We start from the raw sequence: 25695 nt of genomic DNA, 5'->3' as shown, positions 1-25695 counted from the left end.
ACATTGACACACCAACAGAAGACAACTATTATTAACAGACTTAATTCACTTTATTTTCCTTGTACAAAAATTATGTGGTGGCCACAGCTGGAGCTTGGGTCCTCTGCACAGAAACTCTGGTGTGGGTCTTCACCAGATGGTCGGTGAATTCCTGGAAAAACAGACGAAGCTTTAGCTGTAGTCAGATACACACCGCACTTGCACAGGTTAACATGGTGGCAGGCAGGCCATACCTGGTAGGGAGACTTGGTGAACACAGTCTCTTTCCAGAGGTCAGGGGTGAGATAGCTGTAGGTCTTAGAGATGGCATCAAAGGTGGCCTTGGCTAGAAAAGAAAAGAGGGATTCACCCAAAGTAAGACCCCACGTGTAGACAAAATCTGCCCAATTCCTAGGAAAAGACCACTTTGCCCTGGTCTCCTGGGCATTTAGGACTTTCCTGACAACATACCACCACCCACCCAGAATGATCAGGTGGTGCTGAGAGGCCACAGCCATGTGTAGGCCACTTACCAAAGTTGCCCAGAGTAGCAGTGCAGCCCCTGGCTGAGGTGTAGCAGTCATCAATACCAGCCATCATCAGCAGCTTTTTGGGCACAGGGGCAGAGACAATGCCAGTGCCCCTGGGTGCAGGGATTAGGCGCACCAGCACAGAGCCGCAGCGCCCGGTCACCTGGAAGAGTTGAGGAGTCAAGACTGAGGCGGGAAGAAGTCTACCATTGAAGGACCCATCAGTTTCTACCAACCAGCTTACCTTACAAGGGACAGTGTGGGGTTTGCCGATCTTGTTCCCCCAGTAGCCTCGCCGCACAGGGACAATGGAGAGCTTGGCCAGGATGATGGCCCCACGGATGGCAGTGGCTACTTCCTTTGAGCACTTAACACCCAGACCAACGTGTCCATTGTAGTCTCCAATGGCGACAAATGCCTATGGAGAGACTGATGTGGCTGGTGGTCCACTGCACTGCACAGCATCATTAACCACCACTTAGGGTCTGTTGCGCCCCTCCAGGAAAGAATGGCCACTGAGAGGCCAATCTGAGGTCCTGAGGAGATCCTTTCTCTCTCTCCCCATTACGAAAGTCACACATGTGCAAAAACGTGTAACTATGCAGAGCTGAGAGAGTTTCACAAAGCCCCTTAGCAGACACAGTTCAGGAAGACATGCATACCTTGAATCGGGTCCTCTGGCCTGCACGTGTCTGCTTTTGCACGGGCATAATCTTCAAAACTTCATCCTTGAGGGATGCTCCCAAGAAAAAATCAATGATCTCAGATTCCTACAAGAAATGAGATTTGTGACAAATACGTTTAAAAGTGTGAACATTCGTCATCAGGAGACTTCACCCAGCTTCCTAGCAGAAGCGCTATTGTGGTTGTTCAGACCTCTCTCCAGATTGATAATCTACATAACTCAACCTCTCAAAAAAGCGCGGAGTTCCTCAATAGAGCTCATTCCTCCACCCCAACCCAAATGGGACTCCCCAAGGCTGCACCTGCCCAGCGCCCCAACGAGGGAAAAGTGAACCCAACGCGTTACCTTGATAGGCAGAGAAAAAAGATAAATCTCCTCCAAGGACTTGATTTTCATGTCCTTGACCAAGCGGCCCAACTTGGTGACGGGGATCCACTGGAGGAGGAAAAAGCGCCGATGACGAAGGGAGACTGACCTGTGGCATCCATGGGTCCATCTCGCACGTATGCCCCAGACCTACCTCCTTATCCTCGGCCTTGCCTCCACGAGCTCCACGGCCTCGACCTCGACCCCGACCCCGGCCGCGACCTCGGCCCCGGATGCCGCTACCAAATCCTCCTCGGAAGCCGCCGCGGCCTCCCATTCCAGGGCCCCCGGGGCCTCCCGGCCCTCCCGCAGCACCGGCGTCATCCGCCATTTGCTGGAAAGAATTAACAACAAAGAACGCCACTCAGTGAGTCCCAGGCATTCCCGCCCACCTGGACTAGGGCTCCCGCCCGCTTCTAAGATCACACCAGCCCGATGTCCGCGGATTCCCGCCCCTAAGGCCCTCAGGCCACACAAGAACCCACAAGCACTCACGTGTTTCTTGGGGAAAAAAAGAGCAAATATCGCCGCAGAGGGACTTTTTATATGGCTCCAAGTGCCGCGAGAACTAGAGTGCACCGCCCTGATCGCGTGTGGTCCAAGGGCCTATAAGACAGCTTGTGATTGGCCACGTGGGGCCCCGCCCCTGTCGAGTGCTGCGGGCGCCTGCGCGTCTGCGGGTCCGCGGCCCCGGAATCTGTGTGACCACGGCGGAGTCTTATAAAAGCTGGCGCCGTTACTACCATGTTTTCTGGTACTGCAGGTAGGTCCGCTCATCTATCCTTTACTGTATAGTTGGTGGGTGGTGTTCGGGAGATCGGCGTTGGTTGAAAATCACCTGCGGCTCTGTCTGTGACCGTGGGTGAGATTCGGCGCCCAGAGCCACCGGGGGCCTCAGCTCACCGCCCACTTGGTGTGGGAGGGTGAAACCCAGGCCCCGACACGCGTCGCGGCTCCGGGTCGCGGTGCTGCCGCTCTCGTGCTCTGGTGTCAGATTTCTGACCCCGTTTTCTCTCCGTAGGACGCCCGGATGCCCCAAACTGAGGCTGACGCCGCCAGGACCGTGGGGGTGGGGGGCTCAGCTGTCATCATTTTTCAATAAAGCTGTTGGTCTTAACCTGTGCGTGTGGGAGTTTTTGGTCCCCTGCCCGTCAGCTGGGAAAAAAACATCTGTTGACTCGGGGATCGATGTGTGCTGTGAAGGGGACACCAGTGTGGGACACCTTTTTCTCCAGGGCAGCCCTATTTTGCTGTGAATGCCACACAGGGCGTCTCCAAGGTTGACACCCTGTACCTTCGTCATCAGCATATAAGATAACGAGCTTAATGGGAATCAGGTTGGGTCTCCTTACCACTGGCAAGGTAGGAATGTAGGATTTACAGTTCAAACAGTGGCTCCCTGTTGCACTCAGGACGGGTTAGGGTCTTTAAAATTTGAAGGGCTAACCATTCAGTGGTGTGGAAATGCACTTCTCTGTGCCTTACATGTGGGGACTTACTGGTTTCTCAGGTTAGAATTTATTTCCCGATTCCCTTGTTATAGGTCTGCCCAGATGGTTGCAGTCTACCTATTCTGGTAAGCTTTCCCACAGGCTAGCTCTACCTATTATAATATTGCAGGTTGCATGGGCATATGGTCTCATTTCCCTGGTCTGTACCCTGGAGCATCAAGGATCTTAGATCCTAAATCCCCTAAGCTCTTAGAGATATAGCCACCTGGGCAGCACTATTTGAGAAGTGAAAGGGGAACAATCCTGCGTTCTTACTTAAGCCTCAGTCTTAGGGAAACTGACCCCAGAAGCTTGATTCCAGGCCCAGTGCTGCTTGGGGATCAGCTGTCAGCCACCTCAAGGCAGGGGCCCCAGGGATCTGTCCCAGGCTTCGGCTATCCCCTATCCCTCATCTGTGCACCTTTAGAGAAGGGAGCAACAGCCAGTTGGTGTAGGGTCACAGTGGGCCCTTGACCAGTTTGTGATTGGCCTGAGTTGGACAATGCCACTGTGATGTCAGCCCACACCCCCTATCAAATAGAGGCTCCTTGGGCCCAAGGGTCAGGAGCTGCCGTCCAGACACAGATCATGGTAAGCCCCAAATCCTCTTGCCTCTGGCCCTTGGATTGGTACCTGACTCCAGAGTCTTGCACAGAGCTGGACCCCAATTCCCACACTAAGGGTGGCCAGCGAATCACAAGCTCCCGAATAGGACAATGAAGCCTTTCAGAGGATTCTGAACAAAAGTAACTCCAGAACAAGGCCAGCTTCTCCAGCTGGGAATTAATATTCAAGGGTCTTGACACTCAACAGCTGCCCCCTCAAAACGGGTGCTGACCCAATCCCTCCACTTGGGGCTTTCATGTGGCCCACCTCCCCAAATCTTGCCAGGGTCTCCTAGGTGTGTGGAGTGGGCGGGTGACCAGATTCTGGTCGCAGCCAAGCCCTGACACTGGCTTGGCCTTTGCAGAGCGGCGGGTATGATCTCAACCTCTTCACTAGCCCTCCCGACAGCAACTTCCTGTGTTCTGTCTGCCACGGGGTTCTCAAGAGGCCAGTGAGGTTGCCATGCAGCCACGTCTTTTGCAAGAAGTGCATCCTCCGGTGGCTAGCCAGGTGCTCTTAGGTTCCCAAGATGCTGGGAAGGGGGTGGGAATGAGGGCCATTTCTGTAACCCAGGAAAAAGAGGAAGGTTTGCAAAGCACTAAGTCATATGGCCATAAGATTCAGGTGCTAAATTTTGTGGGACACTGAAATATGCGGGTCCCCCAACCCTGTGGTATATGCAGCCCCTGGCCCCAGACCTCAGAGCTGAGAGCTCCCTATAAAGTCCTCTCGTGCTTCTTCCAACTAAAGAGAAGGGACAAACATGTTGCCACCACTACCTCCCTTCCCAATCCTAACACCCCCACTCATGCCTCCTAGAGAAAAGACCTGTCCGTGCTGCAGAAAAGAGGTGAAACGTAAAAAGATGGTCCATATGAATAAACTCCGAAAGACCATTGGTCGCCTGGAAGTTAAGGTAGCTCAAAGTACCACTGCCACTAAACTCCTTGCCCCCCTTGGAGGGGTGGGGGCAGAGCCAGGAGAGGGGGCAAGGAGAATCCCATTCCCAGAGAGAAGTGAACATTTCTGAAGCAACACAGACTGCTGACTTGGGGTCATTACACCTAGCTGAGTTGTCTCATCTCTACCATATATTTGTGGTGTGATTTTGGGCAAGTTACATAACCTCTCTGACCCCCCGGGACCTCAAATGTAAAATGGGATTTGTAGAATAGAAAACTTGTAGAGGATGATGTCTGCTGTGCCAGCCATTAATTATCCTGCCCCCTAATTTTATAGACAGAGGTTTAAAAAAAAAGTCCTGGCATACATACAATCCACTAGACCAACCCAGCCATGCACCTCCCTGTTTTCCAAACCTCAGGCCCTGACCCCTAGACTTCCCATCTCCAAGCATTTGTCCAACTCTTCCCCTCTCTCCACGTCATTGGTGCCAGTGGAATGCTATGGATGGGGGATTTGCAGGGAGTGGGCCAATACCCAAGCTGATTTGGACTCACATGATGTTCTCCCCCACCCCCAGTGCAAGAACGCCGAAGCTGGCTGCTTGGTGACATGCCCCCTGGCACATCGCAAGGGACACCAGAACTCATGCCCTTTCGAGCTAATGGCTTGCCCCAACGAGGGCTGCATGGCACAGATGCCGCATGAGGCCTTGGCCGAGCACCGGCAGCACTGCCAGCATAGTACCCAACAGCGTTGCCCCCTAGGCTGCGGCGCCACCCTGGACCCAGCAGAGCGTGTACGCCACAACTGCCACCAGGAGCTGCGTGAGGCCTGGGACCAACACCAGGAGCGCAGCCGTAACCTGGTGCTGTGCCTGCTACGGCGCGTGCGCAAGGTGCACCGCACCACCAACCTCCTCCGCCGTGGGTTGGCCCAGCTAGGAGACTTCCTGGAGGACGACTCGCTGGTTTTCCGTGCCCAGCAGGAGAATGCGGAGGCAACCCCAGAAGGCAGCATTGGTGCTGAGGTTTGGGAAGTCCAGGGCCAAAGTGCCTTGTAAATTGAGAGGTGAATAAATGCGAGCCCTGATCTGGCACTCGCTCTGCTCCGCAATCTCTGTACTTGCCGCCCCGCTCCTCTTCAGTCACTACTCCCGTCTCCCCGCAGGGACACTTTGGCTTCTCTCTCGAGTTCGACACTGGCTATTCTCCCTACCCAAAGGCTCCTTCCCTCGCTCTCATTTGTCTGGCTTCCTTCCACTCAAATGAATGTCTCCTAGCAAAGGTCTCCTTGCAAAGTTTCCCCGCCCCAGGCTTCTTCTTAATTACTTTCTACCAATCTGTTTACTAGCTTCATAGCCAGTAGCACAAATGGTTCAAAATCCAGAACTCAAGAGTAAAAGCCAACTCAACACACGACTCACAAGGAACTCCATTACCTCTGACCTCCTCCCCTTACATTCTCCTTACTCCCTCCCTGAAGCTACAGGGGCTTCTGTTGCTGCTCCTAGCTCCAGGTGTGCCTATCGTGAAGCACTGTTCCCCTAGATAACCACAGGGCTCCCTACTTCACCTACTTCAGGTTTTTGCTCGTGTCACCTCCATGAAGCATTCTCCACCACCTCATTTATAATCGCAGCCCCTAAACTCCACTCCCAACCCTGGCCAATCCTTTCCCCAAAACTAATCATTTAAAATGTCACTATTATTCCTTGCCCTGCCACTCAGTGCCCACCCCACTAGCACGTGAACTACCTGAAAGCAGGGTTTTTCGTTTTCTTCTCTAGTGTTTTCTACGTGCCTAGAACAGTACTTTGCACACAAATGTCCTCAAATACTTAAACGACTCTGAAATCACCCGATTTATTCATTTACCTGTGTTCTCATACCAGGCCATGAGCCTTTTTCAAGACTCTATATACTCTCGGATGCTCTCACCCCAAATCCCAAAATGACGAGAGGACAGGATCATTAGGGTTACTTTAGTAAACATTTCCTACGAATGCCTTTCTAAATTTCCCTTAAAAAGCCAGATATACAGATGAGGTATTCTAGAATGGTACACTTGAAAACTACATAATTTTATTAACCAATGCCGCTCCAATAAATTCAATAACAACGTAAAAAATTAAAAGGCCAAGTCCTGGCTGGTATAGCTTAGGGTCGCAGGTTTGATTCCCAGTCCTGACTAAGTGGCGGGCCAGGTCCCGTAGGGGGTGTGCAAGAGGCAACCACACATTGATGTTTCTCGCCCTCTCTTTCTCCTTTCCTTCCCCTCTCTCTAAAAATAAATAAAAATGCCAGATAGCTGAGAACCCAGTCCCCCGGAAGTCTAAAGCATCCGTCAAAGCTATGGTATATCCCAAACTTCAGGTCGGAAATGCCTCCGCAAATTTCACTTCCTGACACAAGTTACCATTGCCCACAGCAACGATGGCGCCGGTGGCACGGTATTAATGACGTCACAGCAGAAACGCCATCAGAGCGCGCCGGCAGCGCAGAGTAGAGCATAAGTCTCCCTCACGCGGCGGCGGCGACAGCAACATGGAGGAGGCAGTGGCTGGAGTAAGCCGCTTCAAGGCCAAGTGAGCCCGGGTGCTGGGGCTGTGAGCGGGAATCGGGTTCGCAGCCGGAGTAGCTAAGGCGCCCGCCGTGGACCGGGTGTCCATTCGGGTTTGGGGAGGCGGTAGGGATTGTGTACGGACTGGTCTGCGGGGTCGTGGTGGCTACAGTATTATAAGGTGGGAGAGGCGGCAATGACTGCTCTCGGGGAGGGGTTCACTGGAGCCCGGTTGGGCGTAGCCAGCGCAAGTTACTTAAACTAGCACCCGGTTTGGGAGTGGTGACGAGAAATCCCAGAGAAGGAAGAAGGGACGGATTGAGTACAAGTCGAGTCTGGTCCTGGATGGAGCGGGAGGTGGCGGAAAAGAATTGATCTCGGGCAGGTGGCGGGGGGTTTTCACCTGCTGTCCCTCTTCTCCAGGGAGCGGGAAGAGAGGTCAGGAGATAGGCCTGGAAGCCCTGAATCCTGTGCCTCTGCTGAACATCTAAGTGCTTAGTGTCTCTAGAGGAACAGACTCAGCACAGCTGTGTGGAGTACAGTCTGATGGGATAGTTGTAGTAAGCAAATCCTTTCCATCAGTGGCTGTGACAAGCACTAGCAAAAGAAGCCCCGGTGGGTAGTCAACTGGGTTCGGGAGTTGGAGGCTTTGTTTCATCTTGGCAGTACCTCAGTGGCATTAGTCAGGTGCCACTGATAACTGGAAAGAGAGATCCAGGCTACTTATAGGGAACAGCCTCTTCAAAACAGGGGAGGTCAGCAGTGGCCCTTTCTGGCAGTGTCTTGGAAACATAAAGAGAGGAGAGGGTTTTAAGGCAGGGTGATGACATAAAAAATAGAGTTATGTTCTAGCAGGCCTTTTTGCATCAGGGGTCGAGAGAGTGGGTAGGGACCTGGTGAAGAGGCTTGAACAGCTCTCCAGAAGGGACGGTGCAATAACCTGAACCAGTGTGAATAGAGCGGAGAAGAAGAGAATAGGGTTGCTTGGGGACTGAGATGCAGGCCAGGCTGGGAATGGAGGAAGGATTAAGGGTTGGGAAAGGGTTGGGAAAGGGTTCAAGCGGGACCTCAGGAATGAAGATGCTGAGCATATTTCTGTGGGCTGGTACCCAGACCTGACCTCCTGTGGCCAGCAGGGGGCCCCCAAGGCCTGGCCTGATCTGCACTGGGGAATCTCTGGAAAGACTGGACTGTTGGACTGCATGTGCTGTTGTGGTTTCCTCTGTGGATCACTGACCGGCTCTGGGTCTCAAGTATTCTGTAACAAGGAGACACCAACACCCACCTCACAACTGTGAGAAAAACTCATAATGAGCACCATCCCATCCCTACTACTGTCCAGGGACTCAAAAGCACCCGGCACAGGGCTTGGCACTAGGAACCAAGGGGCGGTTGATTCACTCTCTCCCTCTTCCTACCTCTAGCTATGCTGTGGAGCGCAAGATCGAGCCTTTCTACAAGGGCGGGAAAGTGCAGGTACCAGCCCAGGGAGGGGCAGAGTGGTGGGGCAGGCAGGGACTGCAGCGTGTTACCTTGGCTGAGACCCCCCTGTCACCAGCTGGACCAGACTGGGCAGCACCTCTTCTGTGTCTGTGGAACCAAAGTCAACATCCTGAATGTGGCCTCAGGGGCTGTTCTGCAGAGCCTGGAGCAGGTGAGGGCAGGGAGAGCCAGGGTTCGGGACTAGTGTGGAAAGGCAGCCTCTTCTCATGGTACTCTGTGTGCCCACTCTCACGCATAGGAGGACCACGAGGACATTACTGCCTTTGATCTCAGCCCTGATGATGAGGTATGTGGGGTAGGGGCAGGGGGTAGGCTCCAGTACTTCCCAGTCAAACTTTGAGTCTATAAGGATGGGTGGCCATGTCTCTACCTGCCCCCCCACCCCCCAAACTGCATTTCCCCCCAGGTGCTAGTAACAGCCAGCCGGGCACTACTGCTGGCTCACTGGGCCTGGAGAGAAGGCAATATCATCCGCCTGTGGAAAGCGATACACACAGCCCCTGTGGCCACCATGGCCTTTGACCCCACCTCCACACTACTAGCCACAGGTAGGGCCCCAGCTGGGTGGGTGGGCACATGAGTATGGAGCTTTGGGCACACCAGCCCTTCATCTCTAACATATTTCCGCAGGCGGCTGTGATGGGGCTGTGCGTATTTGGGACATCGTGCAGCACTACGGGACGCACCACTTTCGGGGTTCACCGGGTGTCGTGCAGTGAGTAGGGGCAGCAGAGACAGCGTGAGTGGGCCATCACACTGAGGTGGCACAGCTCACCTGCCCCGCCTACTCGCTTGCAGCTTGGTGGCCTTCCACCCGGACCCGGCACGCCTGCTGCTCTTCTCCTCGGCCACAGATGCTGCCATCCGAATATGGTCGCTGCAGGGTCAGTCGTGTCTGGCTGTACTGACTTCCCACTACAGTGCTGTCACCTCGCTGACCTTTAGTGCCGATGGCCACACCATGCTCAGGTCAGTGGCCTGCTACGCAGGCCTTAGCAGGCAGGGGAGGGCCATGGCTGAGACTTGGGAACTGAGGTGGCTCTTTCCCCCAGCTCTGGCCGGGACAAAATCTGCATTGTCTGGGACCTGCAGAGCCACCAGGCCCTGAGGACTGTCCCAGTGTTTGAGGTAGGAGCACCAGGGTGATCGAGGCCAGTGAGTGGGGCAGGGTTGGGGGGTGGGGCTGCCACCTCTGACCTGTTCCTCCTCAGAGTGTGGAGGCTGCAGTACTGTTGCCAGAGGAGCTGGCACCTGAGTTGGGTGTGAAGTCCACGGGCTTATGCTTCCTGACCGCTGGCAACCAAGGTGTGTGAAGCTGGGGCAGGCAGCAGGGACTGGGGGCCCACGGACCTGTGAGTCCCAGCCGCTTCTGTCCCCGCACAGGCATTCTGCGTGTGTGGGAGGCAGCCTCTGGGCAGTGTGTACACGCACAGCAGCAGCTGCCGGGCCCTGGGCGGGAGCTGACCTATTGCACGTTGGTACGATCTGCTGGTCTGCTTCTCAGTGTCACTGCTGACCACAACCTTCTGCTCTACGAAGCACACTCCCTGCAGCTGAAGAAACAGGTGAGTACAGTCCCTAGTCAACCCACCGCCTGGGAACACTGGCCCTCTTCACACAGGCCCTGGCTTGTGTCTCTCTACCCTACAGTTTGCCGGCTACAGCGAGGAAGTGTTGGATGTCCGGTTCCTGGGGCCCAAGGACTCCCACATCGTCGTGGCCTCCAACAGCCCCTGCCTAAAAGTGTTTGAGCTGCAGACATCAGCCTGCCAGATTCTCCATGGCCACACAGGTGAGGGTGCCCGGCCAACGCCCCCAGGACCCCTTCCCTTAATTGATCTCTGACCACATTCCCTCCCCTTTCTCCCAGACATTGTCCTGGCCTTGGATGTGTTTCGGAAGGGGTGGCTCTTTGCCAGCTGTGCCAAGGTGAGGTACCCCAAGAAGTGTGGAGGTATGGGTCCCCGGTGGGAAAGCCGGGCCCAGCCTCTCTCTTCACACCTCTTGTCCCCAGGACCAGAGCATTCGTGTTTGGAGGATGAACAAGGCTGGCGAGGTGACCTGTGTGGCTCAGGGCTCCGGGCACACACACAGCGTGGGCACCATCTGCTGCTCTAGGTACGGGCCACGGCTGAGGTCTGGGGTGTCATGGACATGGAGGAGTTCCAGCTCAGGAGGACGGGGAGGAGAAGATAGTGGCTTTGGCTTTGCTCTTTGAAGCTTCAGTGTAGGGATCTGGAATAAGGAACGGGCCAGGGGCATCCCAGGTACCAGTGTTGGAGGAGTGTTCCTCAGCAGTGGCCGTGGGGTAGGACAGATCAAAGGAGCAGGGTGTTGAGGCAGAGAGAACGACCCTGAACAAGGTCCAGGTGGAGAAGTTACTCTTTGCATTTAGGGCTAGGAGTCCCATTATTGGGACAGAGTCGCCTGTTGTGGTACTAAGGGTGGGCAGTGTGGCCTTAAGTGTAGGCATGTGGTGCCAGAGGTGTGTTTGGGGGACTTGACGCCATTTCCCTTCTGGGACAGCCCCTCTGGTCTAGACTGTGGTCCTGCAGGCCTGAGCTGTGGTGCATTGGCAGACTAGGCTGGTCAGGGCTCGACAGGTGTCTCTCCCCTCACCCCCAATCGGGCCTCAGGCTGAAGGAGACCTTCCTGGTGACGGGTAGTCAGGACTGCACTGTGAAGCTGTGGCCCCTCTCCAAATCCCTGCTGACCAAGAGCACTGCTCCAGAGAGTGGCCCTGTCGTCCTACAGGCCCAGACCACACAGCGCTGCCACGACAAGGTGACCACACACACAGTACATGGGGGGTTAGTGCCTACTGGGGTAGGGGTTGCTGAGCTGCCTCCTGTTCCCACCACCAGGACATCAATAGTGTGGCTGTTGCCCCCAATGACAAGCTGCTGGCCACTGGCTCCCAGGACCGCACAGCCAAGCTCTGGGCTCTGCCACAGTGCCAACTGCTGGGTGTCTTCTCAGGCCACCGGCGTGGCCTCTGGTGTGTCCAGTTCTCACCCATGGACCAGGTGCTGGCCACTGCCTCAGCCGATGGCACCATCAAGCTCTGGGCACTGCAGGACTTCAGCTGCCTTAAGGTAAGCTGCCCCCACCCTAGGCGTGACCCACACCTGATGCCATCTCACACCTTCCCTGTCCCAACCCTGCAGACATTCGAGGGGCACGATGCTTCTGTGTTGAAGGTGGCCTTTGTGAGCCGTGGTACACAGCTGCTGTCCAGGTGAGTGAGCTGGGGACAGGGCAGTGGTTGGGGTGAGTTGGGGGACAGGCCCAAGTGCTGAGCCCTGCCCCCAATCCCAAATCCAGTGGCTCTGATGGGCTCGTGAAGCTCTGGACCATCAAGAACAATGAGTGTGTGAGGACGCTGGATGCCCACCAGGACAAGGTCTGGGGGCTGCACTGCAGCCAACTGGATGACCGTGCTCTTACTGGCGCCAGTGACTCCTGTGTCATCCTCTGGAAGGTGTGTGGGTTTGGGTGGGGTGGGCATGGGACGGAGTGGGCAGGGCAGCATGAGATTCTGTTCTGACCCTAGTCTGACCCCAGGATGTTACCGAGGAGGAGCAGGCAGAGGAGCAGGCCAAGCAGGAGGAACAGATGATTAAGTAAGTCTGGAGGGTCCCCACCCAGCTTCTTTGTGGGTACCACCAATGTGTCTGGCACTTCCCATGCATCAGCATCCCCTCCCCGCCGGGTAGGGTATGTTAGCATCACCCCTGCTGTATGGAATGGGGTGTCTGAGGCTTGGATCACAGCTCTCCCCGTCAGTGAGTGCTCATGTCTGGTTTGCCGACTCTTGAGCCAGCCCCCTGATGGCTTTGCCTTCAGACCTGGCCCTGTGGCCCTGTCCTCCTCCCTTTTTCCCCCACCAGGCAGCAAGAACTGGACAACTTGCTCCAGGAGAAGCGGTACCTTCGGGCGCTAGGCTTGGCCATCTCCCTAGACCGGCCCCACACTGTACTGAGTGTTATCCAGGGTCAGTGCGGCGGACCTGATAGGTGGCAGTGGTAGGTGGGGGGTCCTCTCGGGTCTGACCTGACCCTTTTCTGGGTCTTATCTTCCTCCTGCAGCCATCCGGAGGGACCCAAAGGCCAATGAAAAGCTGGAAGCCACAGTGCTCCGGCTACGGCGAGACCAGAAAGGTTCGGGTGGGTGGGTGGAGGCTGACATGGGTGGCGTGGCCAATGGGCAGATCTGACTATCCCTGTCACTTGTAGAGGCCTTGCTGCGCTTCTGTGTCACATGGAACACCAACTCACGGCATTGCCACGAAGCCCAGGCCGTGTTGGGTGTGCTCCTGAGACACGAAGCCCCAGAAGAGCTGCTGGCCTACGAGGGTGTGCAAGCCTCACTTGAGGCACTGCTGCCCTACACTGGTACATGGACATGGCCTGGGTGGGGGAGGGAGGGAGTAGCCCAACCAGACTTCACAGACCCCTGACAACCTCTGTCCTCCATCCCCAGAGCGGCACTTTCAGCGACTCAGCCGGACCCTGCAGGCAGCCACCTTTCTCGACTTCCTGTGGCACAACATGAAGCTGCCCACCCTCCCTGCGGCCTCCTCTGCCCTCTGAAACATACTTTTCTATCCCAGGCTCCTGTGTCTGTTTGGGCTTTGTCTCACCCCAAGTCCCAGGCCATAACCTCGGCTAAGCACCATCTCTGTGCCTTGGTCCGGCTGCAGTCCAGCAGGCCCGCCCCTCCACATGCACACTGGGTGTGGGTTCATCAGAAGAACTTTACTCAAAGGAAATGTGAGAGTATAGCTCCCTGGCCCTGCCAGCCAGGGATTCCCAACCTCAAATGCACCTCCCCTACCCTGAGGGTGGGGTGGCTGCCGTCAGTTACTCTGGGGAATCCAGGAGTTCCATGGAGGTCTGGAACCTCCATGTAGTTCCACACACCCTCAAGGAGGTCCCTGACCCCGTGGGTCCCACCCCAGTGCATTATAGGTAATGGTGCAGCAGCACCTCTGAATGGCACTCTGCAGGGGGCGGGTGGGCACAGCAGGGGGAAGGGTCACAGCCTGGGGATACTGAGGGGAGCATTGGGCCTCCCCTACCCTGTCTTCCCTACCCTCTGCCCCGGAGTGGAGTCCTGGTCTGCTCAGGAGCACGCCTAGCCCATCTGGCTGCAATAGCACAGAGGGGAGAAGACCTGTGCATCCACTGAACCTGCAAGGAGAGCAGGGTTTGGTCAGCACTTGGCCCTGCCCATCCCCCAAGATTCCCCCCTTCCCCCACTAAAGCCCCACACCTGCACAGCCACCAGCCTCGGTCTGACATTTCCAGCACTTGCACTCTTGCCCCCGCAGGCACTGACAGCTCGTCGATTTGGCTGCCGTCATAGGCTCGGGAAACAAAGAACTGGGACCCTGGGAGTGGGCACTTGGGGGTTAACCACGGGGGCTCCCATCTTGGTCCCTTCATCGCGCTCTCACTGAATCCCCACCTCTGGGCTGTCACGCTGGATCTCTGCTGATACCAGGGACCACTAAAACCCACTAGGGCTCCCACCTGCTATGGGCACCAGGCACGCCAAGAACCACCCACTACCTAGTATGTCCACGGCATTCCTCCCCTGGGTCAGGTTCTTCCTGTATCCCAGCCACGCACTACTCAGTGGTCATGGGTGCAGGGAGGACGGTTAGTCTCATACCACTACCCTGTAGGGGCTGTCCCCCATCTTGTCTCTGGTCCAGGGCCGCCACCTCCAAGTAGGGAGCAGGAAACCATGCTATCTGCTGGTCTTCGTTAGCTACCAGCCACCAGCCTGTGTACAAGAGGTGTGCAGGGGTTCAGATCCCCAGGCATGCTGGGATCCTGGGGACAGCAGATCATTAGTCCCCAGACATCTGCCCAGCTCCACCTGAGGGGTGTTGCAACAGCACTTCTAGTGCCTCCTGGGCTCGAACAAGAAAGGGTTGGCCCCTTGCGTCATGGGTGCTAAAGGGCTTCAGGGAGTGCAGTCTCAAAGTCACCATGCTGCCAATGGCAAGGCTTCCCACAGGGCAGGGGAGGGGCTCTTCCCAGACAGTCAAGATCACCAGGCTGGAAGGGCAGTGATAGAAGAGAGGTGTGTGAGGGTGAGCTGCCACCCCTCACAAGTTCACGCAGCCGTGTACCTCCTAGCCCCTTTCTCCAGCATGCCGTCCCCATCCTCCAAATGCTTCCTGCAGGGAATTAGGAATTGAGCAGGCACCTGCCAGGTGGCAGTGAAGGCTCCAGGTCCTGAGGCTGCGGCTCTAAAAAGCTGATGAGTGCCGGTCCCCTAGACACACGCTCTACCATCAGCAGCATCTGCAAATAGGTCTCCAGCAACCGCAGGTGTGCCAGGCTGCGGCCTGTGCGACCCCCACGTGCCAACAGCAATGCAGATACATCTGTGGGCACCACACAGGCAGATTGTAGGACCCCGCCTCAAGGTTCCCACCACCAGGCTACTGCTGCCACCCCTGCCCCTCCCAGGATCCCTGTGGCCTGACCCGGAAGCTTGGGGAGAACTCTGTCAGATCTCCGCAGTAGGCCTGCCTCCACCCGGAAGGTCTTGAGGGTCTTCTATGGACAAGAACCAGCACATGGGTCTTTGAGAGCCCACTGAGTTACCTTGGGAGGGCAGGAGTCTTAGGGGCTAGAAGCCAGCATGGGCATTGGGGCAGGGAGTCATTCAGTTGTAGGACGTCAGGGTCACCCCAGGTTCACTCACGTGGAGCCTCCTGAACTCGTCACAGCTCCTTTGCACGATGGTGTTGCTGTTGTCTGACCAGCGCACAGAGAAGGCAAATGTCTGCTGGAGGAAAGGGTGCAGGCACCTGGGAAGGACTGGCCCATGCACTCCCTCCCTCTCCGCCCCACCTCCCTATTTCCTTCTGAGGTTGGCAGTGACCAGATCGTACTTGGAGCCTCTCTGTCTGCACCAGCGCTGTTGCATGTACTGACACCGGGTGCCGAGGGCCTGCCATAGCCATGGCCTGATGATAGTGAAGCTCCCTCCCAGAAGACTGGTTGGAGTTCCCGTCAGCCTTTGAGAGGCCAGATCCTTGCAGCACTGCCTTACCCCTGTGTCTTTCTCAGTTTTCTCACTGGGCCCCAAACTGAAGATCTAGGTGGAGAAACAGGCTTGGAGGGTAGGAGGGAGAACACAGGCAGTGGTGGGAAGGGGGGCGGGGCTGAGACTGCTGCCTGAGGCCCTCTGCCCCTTTCCAGTGCAGTGCAGGGAGGAGAAGGAAGAGCCATCAAAGTGCCTCGCCAGGCCTGGCCCACCCTCCAGGGTGCCCCACAGTGCTGTGTAATGCTGGGATTGGTGAGAGCCTCAGGAATTTGCCTGGAGCGCTGACACCACTTGTCATCAGTATTGGCTTCATCCTTACAGTGGAGAAAAGATCTCTCAATGTCCCCAAGGAGGAAATTTGTGTTAAGTGAATAATGCCAGCTTTCCTCTATGTGTTTGGGAGAGCTGGACCTCAGGCACACCCCGGAGGTTCCCCTCTCTGTGGTCACCAGCACTTGGTGGTGGGGGTGACTAGGACTGTTTTGAGAGCTGCCTCTGAATTTACAATTAAAAGTTACCGCAAACACAGCCTCTGAGATCAGGAATAACCATTCCCCCATTGGGGTAGTGAGAAGACCCTGGAATCTCCAGAGGGTGTAGCCTGGTGCCCCACAATTCTGGGCTGCTTCCTTACAGGGGAGATTTCTGGGGCCCCATCTAACCTTGGCCCAAAGTAGTTCTTCCTGCTGATAGGGATACCAGCTCTGTGTGAGGATCCCCACCCCACCCCAAGCCCTTCAGGGAGGGGTCAGCCTCCAGAGCATTCCTCCAGGGAACCACCCTGGTGCCTGGACAAAGGGCTTTTGTGTGTCCCTCCAGCAGCTCTCTCTGAAGCTTTCAAGCCTTTCCCAGTTTTGGCCTAGACAGTGAACACTGCTGGCATAGGCCCGACATGCAGAGTGCCGTTAAGTCAACCTCAGTGGGGGCTATGCTGAGGGTGCTTGGCCTGGCAAGGTCCAGGTTGGAACTGGCAAGACAAAGTACAGAAGCTAGGGAAGGGCCAATTTACAAACACCTGAGACCCTCTCAACTTCCCAAATTGACCTCACCCCACATTCCCTGCAATCTGGACCCTTCCCACTCTCTCCTTCTCTATAGCCCCTACCCTCATCTCTTATTTGGATAACTACCCAATGCCCATGCTCTTCATTTGCTCCCATGAAGTTCACTTTTTTAAAATTTATTTTTTCAGATTTTATTTATTTTTAGAGAGGGGAAGGGAAGAAGAGAGGAAGAGAAACATGAATATGTGGTTGTCTCTCACACATGACCCCTACTGGGCACCTGGCCTGCAACCCAGACATATGCCCTGACTGGGAATCAAACCAATAACCTTTTGGTTCACAGGCCCACGCTCAATCCACTGAGTTACACCAGCTAGGGCCTTGAAGTTCACTTTCTAGAGGAATCTTTGCAAAACAGAAATGGGATCAGATAGAAGTAGCCCTACCCAAAACTGTTTAGTAACTTCTGAAGGCTCTTGGAATAAATTCCCAGTCACGGCAGCTAAGGTCCTTGATGGGCCCTTGCCCACCCCAGGTCCTGCCTCACTGTCTTTCTGCCCATGCAAGAGGCCAAGACCCTCCCACGCCCAGCCTTGTCCTTGACTGTCCTCAGCTGATTCCTCATCCTTCAGGTCTCTGCCTAAGGGTCACTTTCTCAAAGAGGCCACCTGAATTCTGAATTTACCACATCGTTATGGTTATGACCCCCGCCATAGTTTGAAAGTGAACATTTATTAGTGTAACTCCTTTTTTTGTTCCGTCTTGACCACTGGATTATGAGCGGAGGAGGTCCAGTTGTATCTTGTTCCCCACCTTGCCTAGAATAATGCTTGGATCACATTAGGCGCTACACAAATATTTGCGGATTGAATGAATGTACGTATGGAAACAGAGGTATCCCTGAGGCCACTTGTGACGTGAGTTTAACTCCTTCATGCAAGCTAGAGGATACGGAGCCCTTCGGTTCACACAGACGCCCACACACCACCTCCCTTGTCCCACCCCATTTTCCCTTACGCTCGTTGCCATGGCGCCGGCCATGATGGGGGGGGTGCGGATCCCCCCAGATTCGAGCCCTAGAGCTCACCACCCTCTGTGCGCTCAGTGCCCTGCCCTACGTTGCCATAGCGCTGCGCAGCCGGCTGGGGGGCGTGCCCCAGGCTGAAGGCACAGAGTCGGGCCACTGGCACACAGAACGGTCAGAGCGGAGGGATGGGGGCGTCGAGGGCCGCAACACGGAGTTCTCCTCGGCCGCAGCCCGAGTCCACGGCGCGGCCGCGGCGCACCTTCCACAACACTCTGCTCTTCTACTGGAGGAAGCGGGAGCCTCGCCATGAAGGACAAAAGCCGCGCTCCGGCAGCAGAACTAGGCCCAGGGGCGTGGCCAGGACCCGGGCTCCCCGCGCGTCCACGGCCAGAACCCGTACTTCGGGCTCTGCCTCCTCCCGGGCGCGTACCCCAGCTCCCAGTTCGGTCTCCACGCCGGACCCTGCCTCCACGCGGGACTCCGACCCCAGTCCTGACCCCAGCCCGGCCTCCACCCCCGAGTCTGCAGCGTGCACACCGGGCTCCTGTGGCCGAGTTCTGGCAGCCGCGCGCGCACTGTCCTGGAGGTCGACTTGGAGGCCCTTCTGGAGACCGAGCTGGCCCATCAGGCACTGCGCGGGCAACATGGCTGCACCCAGCGAACGGTGGCGCTTCGGCGGCGGGAGCCTCTTCTCGTTTCTGCCCGGCGGCGCTCGCTCCGAAGCAATGGAGGACCTGGTGACAGACGCGCGTGGCCGCGGCGCAGGACGAAAAGATGCCGCTGCCGCCTCGGCCCCGACTCCAACCCTGGTGCCGACCCCCGACTCTCAGGTCTCCGAGGACACCACTCGGAGACGGCCCTGCCGTGCCTGCGTGGACTTCAAGTCGTGGATGCGGACTCAGCAGAAGGTGCAAATTCCCGGGAATGCCACCTCTTCGCGGAAGCTAGCGAGCCCTGCCCACCTCAGCCCCGGCCCGCACACGACTTCCCTCCCGGTCCCGGGCCTTTGGCCCCCACATTTTGTTCTCAGGCACCTCGGGCAATCCCCGCAGCGCAAGCCCAGGGATCCGCCCTGGCCCTGGCGGAGCGGTCCCACAGGTCCTCTGCAAGAGAGACATGCCCCGTAGAGTTGACTATTCCTGAACCTTATTCCTAAGGTAGCTCTGGCCTTTCGGCTTTCATACTTACGTGGGCTGAATCTGCTGCAGGACTAATGTCGAGTCAGTGGGCCTCCCGCTAGGGAGGGAAAAGGGGGAGCTTTGTAGGTTTCTGGTCGGGGGAGACTGAACTAACCCTTGGTTGGCCTCCTTCCGCAGCGGGACAGCAAGTTTAGGGAAGATTGTCCTCAGGATCGTGAGGAACTGGGCCGACAGAGCTGGTCTGTTCTCCATACCCTGGCTGCCTACTACCCCGACCTGCCCACCCCAGAACAGCAGCAAGATATGACCCAGTTCATACATTTATTTTCCAAGTTTTACCCCTGTGAGGAGTGTGCAGAAGACATAAGGAAGAGGTAAGTTATTCTGTACCGTCTGCAAGCAACAGAGCATCTTACCTGGAGCCTGGACCTGGGGCCCCTGACTGATATCATAAAGGAGATCCTAGAGAAATAGGTGCAGAGATGGCAGAGACTGGCAGAGGGTTGCCAAGAGCAGGGACCATGCCCAGAGTTGGGATTGGATCATCTGAGCAATCAAAGGCCAAACAGCCTGGGGCTGCTCCTGGGCACCACTGCTTTCTGCAGCCACGGTCCTGGAGGGAGGGCTTTCCTCTAGAGGTCTTTTGCTTAGTACTAACGGAGGATTCAGCAATTTAAGGAGGATTCCATTTTGACTTCTGGAGCAGGACTGTGGTTTCAAGACCTTGAAAAATCACTGCTTTTGTTTACAAGGGCCCATGGTTGATTAGATTGCCCAAGAGCCATTGTTTGGCACCCATAGGTGTTTCTGGGTTAGATATGGGGAGGGGTTAGGGCAGCCCTTGCTGTTTTAGGCCTGGGCAGTTAGAACGAGAGCTCTTGCTGAGCTGAGTCTCCAGGGCCCCATGTGCTAAGAAACCAGTCTGGTTTTAGTTATGCTTTTGTGCAGGCTCCACCCTTTCCACACACTGCCTGGGGCCAGGCAAGCTGAGGTGAAGCTTCCTGATTGTTGTGAGGTTGTAAAGTTACCTGGTCTATGTTAATGTCTTACCCTGGGTTCTTGTCAGTGTCAACCATGCTCCCCAGTGGGAAATGGGTACAGAGATGGCAGAAATAGGTGCAATCGTGCCCAGGAAGCCACCACTCCTGGACACTGCAGGGCCAGTCTCTTTTGGGAATTACTCTCTCTCAGAACATGAGGGTACACCTGGAGTAGCTCACAGCCACATCCCATCTCTTCCCTGGATTGAGCAGGCAAAGAACTAGCTGGCGGGGCAGGGGCAGTGGGATCACTGCCTGCCCTCATTCCATATGTGCTTCTGACCCTGCAGGATACAGAGGAACCAGCCAGACACGCGCACACGGGCATGTTTAACCCAGTGGCTGTGCCGCCTGCACAACGAGGTGAACCACAAGCTAGGCAAGCCAGACTTCGACTGTTCTAAAGTGGATGAGCGCTGGCGTGACGGCTGGAAGGACGGCTCCTGCGACTAGAGGGCGGCCAGCCAGAGCCCATGGGGCTACCTGGCTAGAGAGGGGCAGGGCACTTATTAAAGTGCAGCAGAGCCAGAAGCTGTTGTGTTTTTGTTGGTTGGTCCCCAGACACTGCCTGTGGGGACACTTTCCTTCTTAGGTTTCAAAGGTACCTTCTGCAGGCACCCCTATGGCTTCCTCAGCTGAGGCCCTGTGAGGGCCACAGGTCAAGGAGTAGGAACAGCCTAGGCTGTCCCTTTTGTCCTGGATGTAGCCTCTTGCCTACCTCACACCCTGGTGCCCACTTCCCCACACAGGAAGGAGATAGGGTTTGCTGGGCTCCCCTGTCCCATAAAACACTCAAGACCAGGTCATTGTCTCCCCAGTGAGTAGCTAGGGACAACCACAGTGACTGTAGCCCCAGAAGCTGTGTGCACTTCAGGAAAGAGGCCTGGGGTCTAAGCTTTCTACCTTGCTTGGTCTTTACAGGCAAGGAAAGTGCAGGCAGGGTTCTTTTCTGAGGGTCCACTGACCCTGCAGCCCATTTTCTGTCCAGTACATGGCCCTCCAGTCTTGTCAGAGGCATCCTAGGGCCAGCTTCCTTGGAGCGTGAGACCAAAATAAAATGCTGAAGAAGTGACTAAGAACTTGGCTTCATTGTGTTTTGTGCTGGGGCTTGTGGTGGTGGACAGGGCCGCCTTCACCCTGCTGTGGTCAGCTCCTTCCTGTCCAGGTTCTGGCTCCTAAGGACGAAGGAGACATTTCAAGGAAAGAATGGGCCAAGGTATTCCAGGAACAGTAAGGAGGCTGAGTTCCTGTAGCTGAGGGAGGGTTGTCAGAGAGATGAGGGGGAGTCAGGTAGCATGAAGTTATCAAGGCCTCAGCATGGATGTGGGGGTTTTTATTTTTACTTTTTTTTTTTTTACAGAAAGGAAATGAGGGAAAAAAACATCGATATCTTTCACTTATTTACAATATGTTGTTTCACTTACTTATGCAATCATTGGTTGATTCTTATGTGTGCCCTGAACAGGGATCAAACCTGCAACCTTGGCATATCAGGATGATGCTCTAACCAACCGAGTTACCTGGCCAGGGCCAAAGACAATATTTTATTTATTTTTAGAGACGGAGAAGGGAGAGAAACATTGATTGGTTGCCTCTTGTACACCCCCAACTGGGGTCCTGGCCTGCAACCCAGGCATGTGCCCTGACTGGGAATGGAACCAGCAACCTCTCATCCTGCAGGCCAGTGCTCAAACCATTGAGCCATACCAGCCAGGGCATAACACTCAGATTTTGTGACAGGAAGATCTCGGACGAATTGGTGCCAGGGAATGGCAAGATGTGACTTTCTTTTTTTTTTTTTTGAGAGAAACATTGATTTGTTATTCCAGTATTTATACATTCATTGGTTGATTCTTGTGTGTGCCCTGACGGGATCAGACCCATCTTGGTGTATTGGGACGGTGCTCTAACTGAGCTACCTGGCCAGAGCTTTTTTTTTTTTAATAACTAGGAACTTCACTGTGTTCTTTTTTCCTTTTTCTTTTCTTTTCTTTCTTTTCTTTTTTTTTTTTTTTTTAGAGAGAGAAACATTGATGTGTTGTTCCATTTATTTATACATTTATTGCTTACTTCTTGTGTGTGCCTTGACTGGGGATTGAACCCGCAACTTTGACATATCAGACTTACTGAGCTGACCCAGCCAGGGCTGACCTGTGACTTTTGAAAGGTTTTTCTGAGCTAGGATGAGGCAGGCATGGGTGGAAGCAGGGAGGGCAGGCACCCATGTGGCCGCTGAGGGGGAAGCTGGCCCCAGGGTGGATGGGAGAGGATGCTGATGGATTCTTGAAGGTAACAGCCAAGAGAGAGAGCCAAAGGTGACTGCAGTTCTGTCCCAAGAAGCTGTAAGGATGGAGCTGTTGTGTGTATCAGTGAGCTGGAGATGGCTGTGAGTGGAGGAGGTTTGGAAGTGACCTGCACCCAGCTTTTAAGCCTTTCTGATCTGCTCAGCCACACCTGCTCCAAGGCATTGGCTCCCAGATGGAATGGCTCAGCAACAGTGTGTCCCACCTCTGTAGTCAAAGCTCCATCACCCCATCCCCACAGTGTTTCAGCCTCTCCCTAGGCAAAGGGCAGGCTTTTGCCACAGCATCCTCAGCACCTTCCTCTGTTCTCACGGTAGTGCTGGCTTCCACAAGGCAGTACTCGGAGGGGCCAGGTGACACAAAGAAATAGGCAGGGAACTTCCAAGTTCCCTGGCCACGATGGAGGCATAGGTAGACACACAGCCTCCTCACACAGCCACAAGAAGGACAACAGTTTAAAAACAAAAAAACAGAACTGACAAAATCAAACTGTATGAAGGTCCAACAACCAAGGAGTTGAAGAAGACACATTCATCCAGACTGGTAGGAGGGGCGGAGTCGGGCGGCTAGTCAGTACTCCTGGCAAGGCCACGGCTGGCAGAACGGGTGGTTCCACATTCCAGTGCAGGTAAACCCGGAGGAACAACTGGGGAGTGAGACAGACCGCATAACTCAAGGGTTCCAGCCTGGGGAAATGAAGCCTCAAAGCCTCTGACTGAAAACACCTGTGAGGGTTGAGGTGGCAGTGGGAGAAACTCCCAGCCTCACAGGAAAGTTCGTTGGAGAGACCCACACACTGGGACTCAGCACCAGAAGGGCCCAATTTGATTGTGGGTAGTGGGGGAAGTGACTGAAATCCAGCAGAGAGTGGAGCAAGCAGCACTGTTCCCTCTTGGACCCCTGCCCCACATACAGTGTCAGCGCAGCAACCTGGGTTGCACCGCCCCTCACTACGTAATAGGCGTGGAGACAAAAAAAAATTGCTCAAATGAAAGAACAGATCAGGCCCTGGCTGGTATAGCTCAGTGGATTGAGCATGGGCTGTGAACCAAAGTGTCGCAGGTTCGATTCCCAGTCAGGGTACATGCCTGGGTTGCAGGCCATGACCCCCAGCAACTGCACATTGATGTTTCTCTCTCTCTCTATCTCTCTCCCTTCCCTCTCTAAAAATAAATAAATAAAATCTTTAAAAAAAATGGTCAATCTCATGATGAATAATAAAATGCTAATGCATTTAAAAAAAAAAAAACAAAACAGATCAAAGCTCCAGCCAACCTATCAGATACACAGTTCAAAACACTGGTTATCAGGATGCTCACAGAACTGGTTGAATCTGCTTGCAAATTAGAGGGAAAAATGCAGGCTCTGCTAAGCGAAATAAAGTAAAATGTACAGGGAGCCAACAGTGATGGGAAGGAAACCTAGACTCAAATCAACAGTGTTGACCAGAAAGAAGAAACATTCAAACAGAACAGAATGAAGAAACAAGAATTCAAAAACATAAGGAGAGGCTTGGGAATCTCCAGGACATCTTTAAACATTCCAACATCCAAATCATAGGGGTGCCAGAAAAAGAGGAGGAGCAAGAAATTGAAAACTTAACAAATAATGAAGGAGAACGTCCTTAATCTGGCAAAGGAAATAGACTTCCAGGAAGTCCAGGAAGCTCACAGAGTCCCTAAGAAGTTGAACCCAAGGAGGAACACACCAAGGTACATCATAATTACTTTACCCAAGATTAAAGAGATGGAGAGAATCTTAAAAGCAGCAAGAGAAAAGGAGACAGTTATCTACAAAAGAGGTCCCATCAGACTGTCAGCTGATTTCTCAAAAGAGACCTTACAGGCAAGAAGGGGCTGGAAAGAAGTATTCCAAGTCATGAAAGGCAAGGACCTACATCCAAGATTGCTCTACCCAGCAAAGCTTTCATTGAGAATGGAAGGGCAGATAAAGTGCTTTCCAGATAAGGTCAAGTTACAGGAGTTCATTAGCACCAAGCTCTTATTATATGAAATGTTAAAGGAACTTATGGAAAGAAAAGAATATAAAAAATACGAACAATAAAATGACAACAAACACAGTTATTAACAACTGAACCTAAAACAAAAACAAACTAGGCAAACAACTAGAACAGGAACAGAGTCACAGAAATGCAGATCACATGGAGAGTTATCAGCGTGGAGAGTAGGATAGGGAGAGAGAGGGAAAAGGTACAGAGAATAAGTAGCATAGATGGTAGGTAGAAAATAGACAGGGGAGGTTAAGAATAGTATGGGAAATGTAGAAGCCAAAGAACTTATATGTATGACCCATGGACATGAACTAAAGGGGGGCGGGGAATGTGGGTGGGAGGGGGTGTGCAGGGAAGAGGGGAATGAAGGGGGGAAAATGGATCAACTGTAATAGCATAATCAGTAAAATATGTTTAATAAAAAAATAGGCAGGGGGTAGCCAGCAGGTAAGTTGCTTTTCCTTCCCCAGCACCATTCTCTCTGGCCTTTCCCGAGAGCCTGTGAGTCAGTGTGGTCAGGTCAGGAACAGACCACTTGTATTTCTCCTCTTCTCTGCTTCGCTTCCCTATTCCCTAACTCTAGCTTTCCCCAGTTTCCAGCCCCTGTCCCTGCTAATAAAACTCTTAAACTTTGCTGTAGGCAGTTTTTCAGGGCAACCAGACTAAGATAAGTGGGCCTCTAGTTTGAGAGAGGGTGTGGCTGGAGCTGTCGGCACTTAGTCCAATAGAGTGAGCATAGAAAGGGAAGAGCTATGATTGTGTCCTGGGGTCCCTAAAGCTTGATGGTCACAGGTGGGACAAGAGGAGGGAACCTGAAAGGGGTAACAAGAAAGGGCATATGAAGTAAGAGAAACGTGAGGAGAGGATGACATCTAAGAAGCCTTTCCAGGAGGGTGGGAAACCTCAGCATCTGAATTGGCCCTAGGACTAAAGGGAGCGGTGGCATGGGACAGCTGGGGGGGAACTGGAGTCAAGAGTGGATGTTCGTTAACATAGAAGTGCACCGTGTTTGGGTGCTGATGCAAATGACCTAGTAAAGGGGCAAGTGGTGGTGCCACAGATCAAGACACAACAGTTGCTGACAGGGAGATGTGATTGGACTGGATGCACAGTGTCAGGCATCGACTGGTGGGCAGTCCCTCTGGCCACACCTGCCCTGGGATGGGTTCCCCAGGGGGCTGCGCCAGGCACCACCCTCTGTTCACAGAGGCCATGACAGGAACCTGGACCTGAGTCCCAGCTCGTCAGTTTCTATGGTCCAGGAACTCAACCGGCCTATTTACCACCTGAGAAATGGGAGTGGTAATAGTTCCTACCCTCACAGGTAAATGTGAAGTACTTGGCACTGTAAATGCTCAACAAATGTGACTTGTCTTATCAATGACCTAGATAGAAACGTAAGAGTCATTCGGGCTCCTGTTAGGCTGGGCTGGAAGGACCCTGAAGAAAGGATTACTGTCTAACTGGGGGTCCAGGGAT

General features: G+C 54.3%; 5 protein-coding genes, 1 long non-coding RNA gene and 2 other non-coding genes across 9 annotated transcripts; 5 read left to right on the top strand and 3 right to left on the bottom strand.

The window, feature by feature from the left end:
• Window positions 1–31: 31 nt before the first annotated feature.
• On the bottom strand, window positions 32–2127 carry RPS2 (ribosomal protein S2). Its single transcript, XM_045820927.1, has 8 exons — window positions 2056–2127; window positions 1715–1894; window positions 1540–1629; window positions 1172–1279; window positions 754–927; window positions 513–672; window positions 234–325; window positions 32–151 (listed from the first exon to the last, which is right to left on the bottom strand). Exons 2-8 carry the CDS (start codon window positions 1889–1891, stop codon window positions 71–73), a joined length of 882 nt encoding a protein of 293 aa, XP_045676883.1. The 5' UTR covers window positions 1892–1894; window positions 2056–2127; the 3' UTR covers window positions 32–70.
• On the bottom strand, window positions 993–1126 carry LOC123807270. Its single transcript, XR_006783612.1, has one exon. It is a non-coding gene; the product is annotated as a small nucleolar RNA SNORA64/SNORA10 family (small nucleolar RNA).
• A 71-nt stretch (window positions 2128–2198) lies between the features above and the next one.
• Window positions 2199–2677, top strand: LOC123807234. Its single transcript, XR_006783604.1, has 2 exons — window positions 2199–2323; window positions 2582–2677. It is a non-coding gene; the product is annotated as an uncharacterized LOC123807234 (long non-coding RNA).
• LOC123807272 lies at window positions 2383–2506 on the top strand. The gene has a single exon (XR_006783614.1). It is a non-coding gene; the product is annotated as a small nucleolar RNA ACA64 (small nucleolar RNA).
• Window positions 2678–3563: 886 nt separating the features above from the next.
• RNF151 (ring finger protein 151) lies at window positions 3564–5638 on the top strand. Its single transcript, XM_045820676.1, is given in 5 exon segments — window positions 3564–3641; window positions 4021–4166; window positions 4476–4572; window positions 5140–5591; window positions 5593–5638. Coding segments are annotated over 5 exon segments (819 nt in total).
• A 1351-nt stretch (window positions 5639–6989) lies between these two features.
• Window positions 6990–13237, top strand: TBL3 (transducin beta like 3). Of its 2 annotated transcripts, XM_045820753.1 has the most exons (22): window positions 6996–7146; window positions 8546–8597; window positions 8680–8775; window positions 8863–8910; window positions 9031–9172; window positions 9255–9339; window positions 9423–9593; window positions 9677–9752; window positions 9836–9929; window positions 10008–10189; window positions 10275–10416; window positions 10495–10553; window positions 10639–10742; window positions 11261–11408; window positions 11489–11719; window positions 11792–11862; window positions 11949–12105; window positions 12189–12247; window positions 12515–12618; window positions 12713–12784; window positions 12860–13018; window positions 13107–13237. In XM_045820753.1, the coding sequence occupies exons 1-22, from the start codon at window positions 7106–7108 to the stop codon at window positions 13214–13216; spliced, it is 2403 nt and encodes an 800-aa protein (XP_045676709.1). In that variant the 5' UTR covers window positions 6996–7105; the 3' UTR covers window positions 13217–13237. The 2 variants fall into 2 exon arrangements, with proteins under 2 accessions (XP_045676710.1, XP_045676709.1); XM_045820754.1 differs by lacking the exons at window positions 12713–12784; window positions 13107–13237 and having other exon boundaries at window positions 6990–7146; window positions 12515–12649; window positions 12860–13001.
• A 311-nt stretch (window positions 13238–13548) lies between these two features.
• Window positions 13549–15603, bottom strand: NOXO1 (NADPH oxidase organizer 1). The gene is made up of 8 exons (XM_045820675.1): window positions 15538–15603; window positions 15348–15428; window positions 15127–15199; window positions 14844–15024; window positions 14511–14692; window positions 14301–14414; window positions 13899–14016; window positions 13549–13816 (listed from the first exon to the last, which is right to left on the bottom strand). Exons 1-8 carry the CDS (start codon window positions 15601–15603, stop codon window positions 13549–13551), a joined length of 1083 nt encoding a protein of 360 aa, XP_045676631.1.
• A 2225-nt stretch (window positions 15604–17828) lies between these two features.
• GFER (growth factor, augmenter of liver regeneration) lies at window positions 17829–20981 on the top strand. Its single transcript, XM_045820782.1, has 3 exons — window positions 17829–18631; window positions 19040–19236; window positions 20193–20981. The coding sequence occupies exons 1-3, from the start codon at window positions 17909–17911 to the stop codon at window positions 20353–20355; spliced, it is 1083 nt and encodes a 360-aa protein (XP_045676738.1). The 5' UTR covers window positions 17829–17908; the 3' UTR covers window positions 20356–20981.
• The last annotated feature ends 4714 nt before the right edge of the window (window positions 20982–25695 follow it).

This window comes from Phyllostomus hastatus, unplaced genomic scaffold, assembly GCF_019186645.2.
Source record: "Phyllostomus hastatus isolate PE091 unplaced genomic scaffold, TTU_PhHast_1.1 phas_scaffold_442, whole genome shotgun sequence".
Classification (NCBI taxonomy): Eukaryota; Metazoa; Chordata; class Mammalia; order Chiroptera; family Phyllostomidae; genus Phyllostomus; species Phyllostomus hastatus.
The sequence above is the reverse complement of the archived record's forward strand: the minus strand, read 5'-3'. Positions and strand labels throughout refer to the sequence as shown.